General features: G+C 40.0%; 1 protein-coding gene across 1 annotated transcript in view; it reads right to left on the bottom strand.

Annotated features, from left to right (window-relative positions):
* P3h2 (prolyl 3-hydroxylase 2) overlaps positions 1 to 14,969 on the bottom strand; it is a 154,374-nt gene that overhangs the window by 33,186 nt on the left and 106,219 nt on the right. Inside the window, exons 2-3 of the mRNA XM_041678316.1 lie at positions 6,354 to 6,506; positions 2,482 to 2,671 (exon numbers count right to left, since the gene is read on the bottom strand). Of these exons, the coding sequence (XP_041534250.1) occupies positions 2,482 to 2,671; positions 6,354 to 6,506 (343 nt within the window). The remainder of the gene's footprint in view (positions 1 to 2,481; positions 2,672 to 6,353; positions 6,507 to 14,969) is intronic.

A 14,969-nucleotide genomic window follows, 5' to 3' on the forward strand; every position in this document is an offset into this window, starting at 1 on the left:
TTCATTGGTTAGTGCTTCTGCCAGTTCTCTTGATAGAAGCTTCTAATTACACTGGGGTGGTTAATGAAGGGACCCATGAGTGGCTAAACTGCAGTCAATATGTAAAGCTGGAGTGTTCCTCTATATATGATAGAATCATATCACTTCTTCAAAGCTCAGGAAACATCCTGGAGGATATGGGGAATGTCAGAAAGAATATATGAAACAGGATGGGAAGATGAGGAGTAGAAAGATGTTTTCTGGACATGACATAGCAGAAGTAATTATGAAATCACTGTAGCTGTGTCTACTTGCACAAGACATGCCCAGCACTGAGTTCATCGAAATTTTATCAAGGTTGAAGGAGGGACCTATCAGGATTCTGGCAGTTAGTGGTTGTTGGGGGAGGTGGTGTCATCTTAATGTACCTACTAGACAGCTCTCCTTGTCAAGTAAGTAATATCCCACCCATGGCCCAGCAAGAAACTCTAATAAAATTCCCTGGACAGAGAGAGAGAGAGAGAGAGAGAGAGAGAGAGAGCGAGAGAGAGAGAGAGAGAGAGAGAGAGAGAAGAGAAGAGAAGAGAAGAGGAGGGCAGGGGAGGGGAGGGGAGGGGAGGAGGAGGAGGAGGAGGAGGAGGAGGAGGAGGAGGAGGAGAAGAAGAAGAAGAAGAAGAAGAAGAAGAAGAAGAAGAAGAAGAAGAAGAAGAAGAAGAAGAAAGTAGTAGGGGCCTGTTGACAAGAAAAGCTTCAGTCAGAGAAGGAAGCTGGGTGCTGGAGTGGGGGTCTGAAAATGACTAAAATTCACTGTATAAATTCATGGAACTGTCAAAAATAAAATGAAAAATAGAATATTAAAACCAAGATCCAAGACTAGAATTGTACCTGCCCCCTCCGCCCAACAAGTGGCATCTGATATTTTTGTGCTAACTGTGACATTCAGCCTATACATTGTGCTTTATATATACAGGGGCCTCCTCAAGCCTTCCCCATGCCAGCCCCTAAAACACAGTCACAGCAAAGTGGCCCACTGTACCTACCTTTATTCTTGCCTCTATTTCTTGTGGCAGACTGACCAAACTGATTGAGTACACACCCAGAGGCATAAAGCTAAGGTCATATAAGGTCCCTCCAGGAACCTCTACTTTCTCTACAATCCCCATAACCCTAGGGCCTCTAGATTTCCATTTCACTGACTAGAGATGTAAACAAAGACCTATGGTCTTGTGGGCTGGTACTTGGGCATCTGAGATGGGGGAATTACAGAATCAATGCCTGCTAGCTAGGGAGCATTCAAGACTAGCCTGGGAACTTATACTAGAATTCCATGACAAAAATATAAAAGGATGGATAAAGTTATAGCACAGCAACACAGTGTTTTCCTACCATACATGATACTGTAAGTTCAATCCTCAGTATTACACACAAAAAAAAGAGGTTGGGTGCATTTTATGTTATAATTGCTAAAGAAGCATTGGTAATTGATACTACTACCAATTGATAGATAAATTACTACTAAGTTATAGCACAGCAACACAGTGTTTGCCTACCATACATGATACTGTAAGTTCAATCCTCAGTATTACACACAAAAAAAGAGGATGGGTGCATTTTATGTTATAATTGCTAAAGAAGCATTGGCAATTGAAACTACTACCAATTGATAGATAAATTACTACTAATAATGATTTATAACCCCACTTTACTATGAAAGGTATTAAAATTTTGTCTATAAGTTATTTGAGATACTGGTTACTTGTCCTTGCAATCAATTTAATTTTATAGGTATTCTATGTAGATTATGGTCTCCACTTTCTCTTGCTTTTTGTTCCATACAAAAGCTCTCCACCTCTCTTGTATTATATAAACACACTCTGAAAGTTTCTCCTGACAGCTGTGTTTTTACACTTATATTGTTAAACCAAACTCTTTATCTTCAAATAGGGTATATACAGAGAACTCGCTTCTTCCAATAAAAGGCTTGACTATCACACATTACCTATTCTTTTAAACTACATACTCAAGTATAATCTGCCAATGAATTGTACAAGACTGTATCAAAGGAGTCATTGCTATATTACTTACACTCTCACTAGTCCTCAGTAAAGACTAATGTTTAAAAACGATGATGGTCCTGTATCATGGGTGTTAATCTAGCCATTACATACAGCAAAGTGAGTCCACATGTACTTACATGAGAAGTCCACATTTTGTTGCTAGGCATAAAATAAAATAAAAAAAATATGTTGAAAAGAAATACTCATAGTATTTGCTATTTTTACATTGATGAAATAAATAAATACAAATTGTGAAAAAATACATCAGAAGAAATTTGGAAGAAAAATCTTAAAACTTTATAAAAATTAGCAGGATGGAATAGACACATTAGAATCGTTAACATGTTACAATCTTTACTATTAAGCACTATATTGTCAGAATACTTTTTACACAATATCCATAGCATTTTAGAGTAAGCAAACAAAGAATAAAAATAAGTTTTACCTGCAATTGCCTCATAAAGACCGCCTTTATACCCTAAATACTCATACTCCTCAAATCTCTGAGGCCCCTCGCATAGAGCTCGGCACTCCATATCTTCATTGTAATATTCTCTTAAAGCTTGTTCAAAGTACTTGATGGCAGCTTCAAAGTCATCGGCCTCATAGTGTTTAACTCCTGCATTATAGCTCTCCTGCAAGGACACAAACACGGTCTTGTTTGTCAAGAGTGGGATGAACACAGACTCAGGATCATTTAGGAAGGTCAGAGGGGAATTTTGTGCCGCAGAAGGTAAATGACAGACAGGTTTTTTGATCTGTCTATTGTAACTTCCACAGGTTCAAGTAAATGTCAAAGAAAGGGAACCTGTTTCATAACTGGACTATACCATGTCAATCAATTTACTTTCTTTCTGCACATACACATGAGGACAGTCTATAATCTCTCTACTGTAGGGACGGCATGTGGGATAGCAAACATGGTTAGCATGGTACCATCACTTCCAAACCTTGGTCCATCAAATCTTCCTTCTCTATCATTCTTCTTGGCGGTAATTTGGAAGGTCACATTGAGAAAGGTGAGGTCGAAAAAACTGAGACAGAAAGGCCTTTCCATGTGTGATTTCGAATGATATTTTATTGTAAGAAGAATACTGAGGGTTTTTCAAACTCCAATTTGTACACTTCTGGTTCAAAGGGAAATCCTCCACATTGGAAAGTAGGAGACAAATACTGTAGCTATGAATAACTCAAACCGGTTTCACTTCTAGATGAAAAAATAAGTGTGTTAAATATCAGGAATAGCCGTTGGCATCTATAGTCCTAGATACTAAAATGACTGAGGCAGGAGGATTACTTGAACCAGCCACAGTAACACAGCAAGACAAGGTATCAACTAACAGACATCTAGAGAACCGTTCATCTAAGTACTAAAGAGTAGACATTCTTTTTAGCAACTCAGGGACCATTTTCCAAAATAAGACTTATATTAGGATACAAACAAAAGCCTCAACAAAGCCAGGAAAATTGAAATAACATTCTGTATTCTATATGACCACATGGAATGTTAGATATCAACAGCAAGAAAAACCAGCCAAGTCTTAGAAATCCACTGAGATTGAACAATACACCATTTGACAACATGTAGGTTATGTATATCATACCTCCTTCCTGCCAAGCTCAAGAAACATCAAGTAATGGGGGTGGGGGGACAGAAAGAATGCAAGAAACAGAAATCATGAAGGACTGGGAAGAAGTAGTGTCATGTATGAGGCATGATAAGCCTAATGCACTCATGAAATTACAGTATTGGTGACTGATTACACAAGACCGGCACAAGATGAAGTCACCGAACATTCTACCATGAATTGGAGAGGACACTTGTTCCCCCACCCGTAGCTAAGGAGTCATTAAGAGTTGATGACTTCTAGTGGGAGGAAGAGCAAGCTTTCTTTACAGATGTGGTCACTTGTAGGTAGGTGCTCCAGTGCCCCATACCTATGCATATATGGGTGGCAGTAATTGGTTTCTGGTTTATTTATGAAGAGGACATGAAGGAGGGAGGAGGGAGGGAGGGGAGGTGATCATAGATCCAAGAGGAATTTGATGGGAGGAATAGGAGTGAGTATGATTCAAAATCACTGTATGGATGTATGGCATTTTCAAAGAAATCATCAAAATACTGCATTAAAAATAAACTACAGCACGAAACAGAATAAGAAATGTCTAGGGAACCTTGAAAAACATGTTCAACATTCTAAGAAATCAGGAAAAGTCATAATAAAACTACTTTAAGGTTCCATCTTACCCTAGTCAGTATGACCGTCATTAGAAATAGCAACAACAGCACAGGCTGGGGTGGGTGGATGTGGGGCAAGGCAACCCTTATCCACTATGGGTGGAAATGTAAGATACTGCAGCCACCCTGGAAATCGGTCTGCATATCATTTTAGAAACTAGAAATGAAATCATCATTGGAGCCAGGCATTCTGACCGATTCTGGGATAGGGAATCAATTACCTTCAGTTGTGCACCCAACTGCTACCAATCTCCAATAGAACGCTCCAAACGCTGGTCACGAGGACTGGCACAGTTAAACTCAGAGTCACAAGACAAATGGACATGAACACGAATGTGAGAAAGAGATCTGTATGTTGGAGCCCACGGGACTATACAGTGAATGCGCAGCTGGCAGACCAATAGGCAGATCCACGAAAGTGTATACGTCCACGTCCACATGGAGCAACCCATTGCAGAGCTGCAGGAACACTTGTCTTTTGGAAAAGTCACTGTCATACCTGTAAAAACCTTGTGAAGCCATGATTTTCCCTTCTAAATGGGAATCGTTCCCATATCACCTCAGCAGTGTGATGGAATGACCTTGCTCCTTTCTACCCGCACACCATGTGGCCTTGAAGCTTGGCAGTCACTCTTTGTTCTTTTTTTAAAAAAATTTATTTATTTATTAAGGATTTCTGCCTCCTCCCTGCAACCGCTTCCCATTTCCCTCCCCCTCCCCCAATCAAGTCCCCCTCCCTCATCTGCTCAAGAGCAATCAGGGTTCCCTGACCTGTGGGAAGCCCAAGGACCGCCCACCTCTATCCAGGTCTCCTAAGGTGAGCATTCAAACTGCCTAGGCTCCCCCAAAGCCAGTACGTGCAGTAGGATCAAAAACCCACTGCGATTGTTCTTGAGTTCTCAGTATTCCTCATTGGATCCAGCAATACCACTCTTGGGAATATACCCAAGAGAGGCCCTATCATACAACAAAAGTATATGCTCACTCTTTGTTCTAACAGTAAAATTTATGTAGAGTCAGTCCCACAAAATTACCTGCGAACAGACCACATAGAAATTTCTGTAGGAGACAGGCACTGAGCATGCCCCACCTTTGCTAACAAACAAATCTGGGCATCCTCAAAGCTGGTTATCACCAAAGAGATTAGATGAGGAGAATGGGCGAGTCCAGGATTCAGGGACGTTTAGTAACTTTATCTAATGGTTTGGAATGTCAGATACTTCCCCTTGAATGCTTCCTCTTTCCTGGGTCGGGTCACCTGTTCCAGAGTACTGCTTTGTCAGGTTCTAGTTGCCCTTTTTGATATGCATGTTGTCACTGTCCTTGCCTATGGAATTTTCCAACTGTGTCTGTAAAAACTAAATACCTCATGGAAATCGGCCCTTACTCTTATTTTTCTTCTTCTCACTGCTTCTACTTCTTCCCCTTACTCTCTTTCTTCTCCTTATTTTTCCCTTACTTTTCTTGTTATTCTTCCTCTCCTCCATGCCCCCTTCACTTCATTTTTCCCCTTGCACGAAAAAATAAAGAAGATGCAGAGGTCATGTTCTTGACTTAAGTTTTATCCTCAGATCCTCACCTACCATAGGCATCCAATTCTGAGCCCTGAGGGTGTACTGAGGCTGGTACTCAAGTAGGGAAGAGGGGTATACAAGGTAGGAGGAAGAAGGTAAAACTCTGGGGTAAATGTGGTCAGTATTCATTATTTACATTGGGTGAAACTGTCAGTGAATAAATTATTAATTAAAAATATGACGTGAAAAATTTCTAATTTAGAACTAAGGCTCCATGGAAGAGACAGATAACTTCATGGAGTTTTAGGTTTCACCATAGCCTGATTTTTCTAAGAGAATTTTCTCTTAAAAATTTTTCTCTCCGTTATTGAAATGTTAATATAAAATATCAAATACAGCTTCACCTCTGGTTACAATATTTCATAAGATGTTTTTCAAATGTGTGAAAGGTAGTGGACATTGAGACTGAACTTGATATATGAACCCATTATACGATTCGGCTTGGAGCCAACGAAACAGGTGCAGTCAGCTTTACGAGGCAGGGATGGAGGCCCCAGGACTCACCAGATGTCGCCTGGCTTCTCTGTCTACCAGCTGGAAGGTGTCCACCCCCGCTGTCGCTCTGTAGTCCTCTATGTTCTGCTGCATTTCCATGTGCTCAGGGTTGGCCATGAAGAACGTGTGCGCTGCCTCCATGGCCTTTTCCAGCTGGTTAAGCTGTGGAAGAAAAGGACACAATCAAGGGAATGTTTTCTAAACTTTGCTTGGAGAACTAAAGTGATCGCTCTAAGGCCTAAAAGTAAGGAAGTAGTTAGGATAAATTCCAGATAAAACACACACACACACACACACACACACACACACACACAGACATACACACAAACACAAACAAACATACACAAACACAGACACACATACAGAGAAATACACATACACAGACACACAAATGTACACAGACACACCCCTGTGACTTTTTAAATGATGGAAGTCATAATATTAGTTCTTTAGCTTTAGAGAGCAAAGAAAAGGAAGTTAAAAAAAAAAAAGAACCAAATTAGTTCAATGCAGAAAAGAGGCTAACTTTGTATCTTGGAGATACTCATTAATGCAAAAAAGAGAAAGTGGATTACTTTTAATCATGTAAATAAGTGTTGGAGTCTATGGATGCCAAAGAAGGGTGCTAGATCCCCGGAGCTGGAATTATAGACAGTAGTAAGCAGCCTGGACTAGGTTCTGGAAACTGAACTGAGGTCTTCTGTGAAAGCCGTACATGTTCTTAACCATGGAGCCCTCTCTCCAGCATCAAAAGTAAAGGATTTTGAATAATTATTGTGCCGACATTCCTAAGCCTCTTCACAGTTAAATAAAGAGATATTTTTAACTAAAGGGAATTAAAGTCACTCAATGCAAAAACACTTTGGTTTCTGCTCTAGTTAAGGAGAATCCCTACATAAAGATGCATTTTCTTTATACCAGAGATAAAAACATTTATATTGGTTATTTTTCATAATATAACTAAAAGAATGTTTGATCTATCATAAGATATGAATAAATGAAATCACTGTTATCGAATACATAAATATGAAGTCATCTAACATCATTAAACTTTTCAATTGAGTCTTTCCCTAAAAACGTAGCAAAACAGCCTAGTATTGGCATAAAAACAGACAAGAGGACCAATAGAATTGAATCAAAGACCCAGATGTCAATCCACACACCTACCAACACCTAATTTTTGACAAAGAAGCAAAAAAATATAAAATGAAAAACGAAAGCACATTCCACAAATAGTGCTGGCATAACTGGATTTCAACATGTAGAAGAATGGAAATAGATCCATATCTGTCGCCATGCACAAAACTCAAGTCCAAATGGGTCAAAGACCTCAACATAAAACCAACCACACTGAACCTAATAGAAGAGAAAGTGGGAAGTACACTTGAACACATTGCCATAGGAGACTACTTCCTAAATATAACCCCAGTAGCACAGACACTGAGAAAAACAATTAATAAGTGGGACTTCCTGAAACTGAAAAGCTTCTGTAAAGCAAAGGACATGGTCAACAAGACAAAACAGCAGCCTACAGAATGGGAAAAGATCTTCATCAACCACACATTGAACAGAGTTCTGAGCTCCAAAATATACAAAGAACTCAAGAAATTGGACACCAAAAGATCACATAATCCAATAAAATATGGGGTATAGACCTAAACAGGGAACTCTCAACAGATGAATCTAAAATGGCTGAAAGACACTTGAGGAAATACTCAACATCCTTAGCCATCAGAGAAATGCAAATCAAAACAACTCTGAGATTCCATCTAAGACCTGTAAGAATGGCCAAGATAAAAAATACTGATGACAACTTTGTTGGAGAGGTTGTGAGGTAAAGGGAATACTCCTGCATTGCTGGTGGGAGTAAAAAGTGGTACAGCCACTTTGGATTTTTTAGAAAATTAGATGATTTCTCAGAAATCATCTCAGAAAATTAGAAAACAACCTACCTCAAGACCCTGCAATATCAGTTTGGGGTATATACCCAAAGGCTGCTCAATCATACCACAAGGATATGTGCTCAACTATGTTCATAGTCGGAACCTGGAAACAACCTAAATGCCCCTCAACCAAAGAATGGATAAGGAAAATGTGGTACATTTACACAGTGAAGTACTACACAGCTGAAAAAAAAATAATGACATCTTGAAATTTGTGGGCAAATGGATTGATCTAGAAAACATCATATTGAGGTAACCCAGACCCAGAAAGACAAATAGAATATGTACTCATTCATAAGTGGCTTTTAGACATAAAGAAAAACTACCTATAATTCACAATTCCAGAGAACCCAGACAACATAGAGGACTCTAAGACAGATATGCATGGATCTAAACTACGTGGGAGGTAGAAAAAGATAAAATCTCTTGAGTAAATTAGGAGCCTAGGGGCGACAGGAAAGGGTAAAAGAGGAGGGGGAGGAAGAGAGAGGAACAAAGAAAAATATGTAACTCAATAAAAACAATTTTAAAAGAAGAAATACAAAGAAATAGTGAATTTACAGGTGCCTAGCCATTGCATTGTGGAAATACACAATCAACTTTCACCACAGAAAATATATGCAGTCCTAACTTATGGCCTGGTGTCCTTACTTTTTCTCATTAACGAGTTCATTTCCTTTTCATATTAACTGTGGAACTTCTTGCTCTTAGCTAGTACCTGAAATTAGGTCATGATGTATACCCAGAAATATTTTGGCCGTCCGTATGACTGACTTTGGAGCTGTTTTCTTGTTCAATTCTAATTTTCTTAATTTAAAAAATAAAAAATCCACTATTACATAGAAGTATAAAATGTTTGGGCATCTACATGCTGATATTTTTATGGGAACCAAGAAGATGAACAAGTTCTCAATTGCATATAAATCCAAAGTTATTGGTCAAGTGAATGTAGAAAAAGTTATTTAAATGTTTGTGCTTTAGTCACATAGTGAGCAAAGATTCTGCTCATCCCAAACCCTAGTAGACTAATTGGAATTCGTATGGATTAGCTCTTTTATATGTGAATGTTTCAGAAACAATAGCGCATAATTTGTAAGTGATCTAACAACTCAATGCTGTGGGTGTGCTCCCATCATCAAAGTGTAGAATGTAGAGGGTCCATGAACACAGCATGTATATGGATGCAGTACACTCTTGTGCTCCATGGAAACCACCTCTGAGTAACAGACCAACAATTAGTGATGAATTAGCATCAACACCCTGGACCTGCAGCCTGAGACACGAACACTGCTGTTTATAACCCTCGCTTCCCTCCCTCCCAACCCCATCTTGGCTCAGGCGGGTCCGCTGATACAGAGAATATTTGTCCATTTGCTTTTGCTTCCTTTTTGAAATATAACTTGTCCCATGAGGTCAAGCTTGAAGACTGTCTGAAGAAATACATTCTCAGAGCAATTGTGACAGAAAAAGAATTTCAGTATTATCTTACCCCTGTACTGGGACTTAACACACACTGCCCTGGGATAGTCAAGTATATTCACAAGAATGGATTTCTGTGGAAAGGAACCGGTAACTTATTTCTCATTCTTCATATATTCCACCTATGTTTTAAATACACAATTACCTATGCAAAGAGAAAAATAAAGTGTATCTTCAACACATCAGCCAAAAACGTGTTATGTGTGAGGACAGCTAAGATATGCTAACTGCACAAGAATGTAACCGTGACACCTCTGGAGTCCCTGTGCACACTCGTGTTCCCGCTATGGATAATCACAGATGAACATGGGTCTCATAACGCGTTCCTCAGTGGTGGCCGTCCAGCTCTTTTCTTGGATTTATTGTAGTGTCTCTGTGCTTGCTTGTTTTCTTTCCTTGTAACACAGCCCAGAAGAGAACACACCGTTCTGCAAATGTACATATGAAGGAGATTCTGCGACCTAACACTGAACCGTAAAATTTCTTCATGTGCTGCTCCTGACTTTTGAATTACTGTAAACCAGTTCATGAAACTAAAACTGTCTGCCAGACTCTATAAATTCAACCATCTGAGTAATCGTAGGCTGTATATATTTGTACTTTGTTTTAGAGGGCTATGGTAATAAAAGTACAAGTGATTATGCAAATGCTACATACAAGGCCATTTATTGGGTAGAGATTGTAACAAGGTCCCTAAGCACCTGATTTTAGCTGAAGAATGACCTATCCACAAACCCAAACTGCATTTAAAGGCCCCACGTGGGATTTCCTTTAAGACACAGTTAGAACAAACCATAGCTGAGAGGCTCACTCTGGGAAGTAGAAAAATAAACTGTGAATCAAAGAACAATTGAGGAATGTTAAATGGTTTGACAAGAAGAGGCTATCTAACTGACCGGCCCACTGGGTTGCGGGAAGCGTTGGGAAGGAAGAGCGTCCGTCTGAAAGCACTGGCTCACTTCCCTCAGATCTTACAGAATGAGGAAGACTAGCCTAGATGCCCGGCTGTGTGGGGCAGCCATGCTGTGTGGAAGAAGAAATGAATGTTGATGGAATCAGCACCCTGTGAACATTCGGAAGTCACACTGCCCGGCTAGTGAGGGAATGCAGTCCTGACATGGGTCCACAGCTAGTCTTAAAGACATTGCCAAGTACGCACGGAACGCCCACAAGCCTTCAGGAGCCATCTACCAGCTGCAGAGAGACTTCAGATACGGCACCACGCCATTCAACAACTTAGAGAGTTAGAGGTATATGCTTTCGTAGTTTAACTCTGTCGCTAAGCTAATTTGCCCAGATGAGCTGATCTTACATACACTGTATAATTTACTTGTAAATATCGTGATCCAGTCACACACAAGTTCTTTACTTCGTTCACACGTGTATTTGGCAGTCATTTATTTTGCACACTATTGCAGACCAAGAAAGTTGACCAAAAGATCCATGTGGCCCGAAGCAAAAAAAAAAAAAAAAAAAAAAAAAAAAAAAAAAAAAAAAAGACCCCACTTTCTAAATGATTCCAGGAGGAGATAAATTTCACGTGAAAATGAAAATAATTTATGCCCTTGCTAAGTGTTAAAAGGTATAAATGACCAGTGGTGAGTGGTGTGAGCATGCGCATGCTGGCTGGAGGAGGAGTCCTATGAATAAATTCCTCAAGGGAGCTGCAGTGCAGCTTCTTAGCAGGGCATCCAGAAATAAGGATGAGAGAAGAAGGATCTCTTCAGGGAAAGGAAAGTGAAGTGTACACGGGCCCTAAAGTGGAAAAGCCAAGTGTGTTTGAAAAGCAGGACAGAGCAGAGAGGAAAGAGAGAGAGCTGAGTCCACAAGCCAGATGGCTGAGAGGTTATGCTAAAGTCTGAATGCCATGCTAAGTGCAACAGGAAGCTAGCTCTTAAAGAAATTCAAGAAGGGATGTAACAAGATCTTGCACACGTCTTGAAATGATAACCCACTGAGGCTGCTATCTGGAGAATGAATTTCAGAACAGTCAGAAAGGCATGGAGTAACTCAGGCCAGTTCAGGTTTTTCCTCAAACAAGCAAAAGACAGCTGAGGTGAGTTGCCTTTTCCCTTTTTGCCCTTCATTCCTTTCTTCCTTCACCCATCCTATTTATAACAATGCTTTCCAATTCAGGAGCAAGACAGGGCAAAAGGAAACAAAAATACAAGCATACCATTAGAAGCACAAGTTTGAGTGCCGTGTGTGTGCACACATGTGTGGAGGCCAGAGGTCACCACCGCGTGTCTCTCTATTGCTATCTATCTTTTTTGAGACTGGTGTCTCACTGACCCTGGCTTACGGATGAGCGCTGACCATGCCCTGAGTTCAGGAGTTCTGCCTGGCTTTGCCTCCCTAGCACCGGCGTTTCAATCCACATCATCTGTCCAAGGTTTACATCGGAACTGGGATCAAACTCAGGTCCTTGTCTTTCCATAGTAAGCATTTTACCAGCTGAGCCACCTCTCCAGGCACAGCAGTCTCACTGATAGTGAATGAACCTACAAGATATAAACTATGCCACCGGAATTTTTTGTTGGTAAATATTTCACTTGCTGGTCTCCAAATTTACTTCCAATTGTTACTGACCTCAGTTGATTTTCTTTTCCAGACCAAATAGATAAATGACACCTCAAAAAACACTGGGGAAAAAACCTAAAGGAGCAATTTTGAGAAAACAAATTTTTTTCTTTTTTTTTTGAGAAAACAAATTTTGAAATAAAATTTAGTAATTTCTTGGAGCTATTAAGTTAAACGAAACTTGTACATTACAGTCTAACAAGCGCAAAAGTCAAGTTACATAAGTAAATCACATTTTATTTTAGGTGAGACCTGAAGATCTTGTAGAATAGAATCAGATATTTGGAGAATAAAAGGCAACCGTCTGACATGACTCAGTATTTTATTTCCCAGTGACATCATGTTACTATCATAATTTTAAAAATATCTGTGTATGGAATTATTTTCAAACTTCAGAGCAGGCATAGCCTCCCCTGACAGATTTATAAAACTAACTTCAGCATACCTTGGGAACACGTGATAACTTGTGTCATTTTTCTGCTTTGACTCTGGGAAGCATAACACTAAACTTTGTATCACTTACAAAAGGTACAACATATTGAATTTTTAGTATAGCAAACTGAAAGTGGAGCATTTTTCCTTGGTTTTTGTATTTTCCATTACAGAATATAATTATCAAAAGAGTTGCTCTAGTCAGGAAACTCAAAAACCTTTTGGGAGCAGGGATTATTTCAACTTCTAGACATCTTGTTTCTTTCCTACCTCTCCATGTACAGTATTCAGAAACGCCTGGTGTTCAAGTTCTCACGGTAACCCAGAAAGTAGGTGTCCATGCTAGTGTAGAAAATGAATTATCCCTGTATTTACGGAATGTTAGGCTAAGAAGGTATCCATGGTTATGAGTAAATATTTATGGCTTTCAAAGCGCTGTTTGGTGAGGAGGAAGGGGAAGGAGATTTCTGAAGAGTAGATTTCCCCTGTGGAATGAGTTGGAAAGGGATGGGCTGTCAAAAGAGCTCTCTTCTGCCAGCCGCGTCTGTGCTTTCCTTCCTTTATTGAAGATGCAGAGTTTGATGGCTAGACGCCTGCTGGTCCCCACAACACGGTGATGTCCTCAGCTTACATGTTAACATTAAACACTGATGGTGACCCGCCACCAAAAATGTGATACCCCGTGAATGCATTTAAACAGACGCCATCTGTCAGCTACATTTTCTAGGAGATTCTTACATAAAGGAGACCCATGTTACCTGGCAATGCAAACACCAAGAAGCAGAACAAAAATCTCTTGATGTTAAAAAAAATTATACCAGAATATTAGTCAAAATTAAGTGCATTACTCAAGCCATCTGCAAAGTGTCTAGCTTTCTAACAACAACAAAAAGAAAAAAAAACAGTAAAAATTTGGATGACAGCTGGGCACAGATCTGTCTTGGTGATGGAATGTGGACCAGTCATCCTTGGCTACAGTGAAATCAGTCTATGTGGCTTCTTGGTATGAGGTTGTCAGTTTGGGTTCTAAACACCAGGGCAGAGATGGAATGAGCAACGAGGCAGGCATCTCGGTTCCTGTGGTGTTTGTCCAGCAGTCTCCCCCGAGGTGTCAGAGGGTGACTAATGGTTACCGAACAGACAGCTGGTGCCAAGACCTCTCTGACACTTGTTTCCTGCTACTGTTCTTGGACGCAGAACTTTAGTGCTCTCTGGAAATTTCTTCTGGAAGTATACACTGCACATTTCATAACACGCTTCGGTCAGTGTCCTGTGAATGCTGCAGGAGCCACAGTTTCAAAGTACAAATAATTTCACTTTAGTTTGTTTTTAAAAAAAGTAATAGTGATTCGGTAATAACCCTCTGTACTATAACATAACTGGACTCCTTTGATCGTGACGGCAGCAGGGAGAATATAGTTGCAAAGTTGCCGATAACAATAATCGATCCTTGTATATTGTGATATAGCTTGCAATACACATTACAATGAAGCTAAAAGTGGGGATTTACTGCATGTCCCCCAGTAGAAATGTGAAACTCAAGAATATAGAGATAAATCCCTAGCCTTAAGACAGTCTCTGATCACAATGGGAAGGGCACTGAATCATATAAACAGGGACTTTTAGCACCGAGTAGGAAGCTGTGCTGAGGAGGTGAAGCACAGTGGATAAACATCATGGTGCTGTGGACATGTTTTTTTCTTTTTCATGATGACAAGTAGACATGTGTGTTATCATTTCCTGGTGACCCCCTGTGGAGTTCCTGGCTTGCACACTCTGGGTCATGCTTTGCATTATTAGCATCCATATCCCATTTCCCTGAAACTGCACAACGTCACAGGAATTTGATTGTGTCTACATCTGTTGAACAATCACCTGTAGATTCCTGCTTCTGAAATATTCCATGACAATCAACAGTGTACTAGCTTAATACAGAGTTCGTACTGGCCTTTCTGGTCTTGAGACTATTCTGAAAACAAAACAGGATTTGTTTTTGTTTGTTTGTTTGTTTTAATATGCCTGTGGAATCGGTCTATAAAACAACACAGTGACAGGCTCAATTCTTAGTTGTAGGCAAGAAGGAATGGAAGGTTGGGAAGTAGGAAGCAAAGTGTGGCGTTATTATCCTATTTTTTACATAACCATTTGGAACTCTCCGGGGAACTGCAAGGGAGGCCTGTGGGCCAGGGAA

This window comes from Microtus oregoni, unplaced genomic scaffold, assembly GCF_018167655.1.
Source record: "Microtus oregoni isolate MIOR12 unplaced genomic scaffold, Mior012 000029F_ref0000214, whole genome shotgun sequence".
NCBI classification, from domain to species: Eukaryota; Metazoa; Chordata; class Mammalia; order Rodentia; family Cricetidae; genus Microtus; species Microtus oregoni.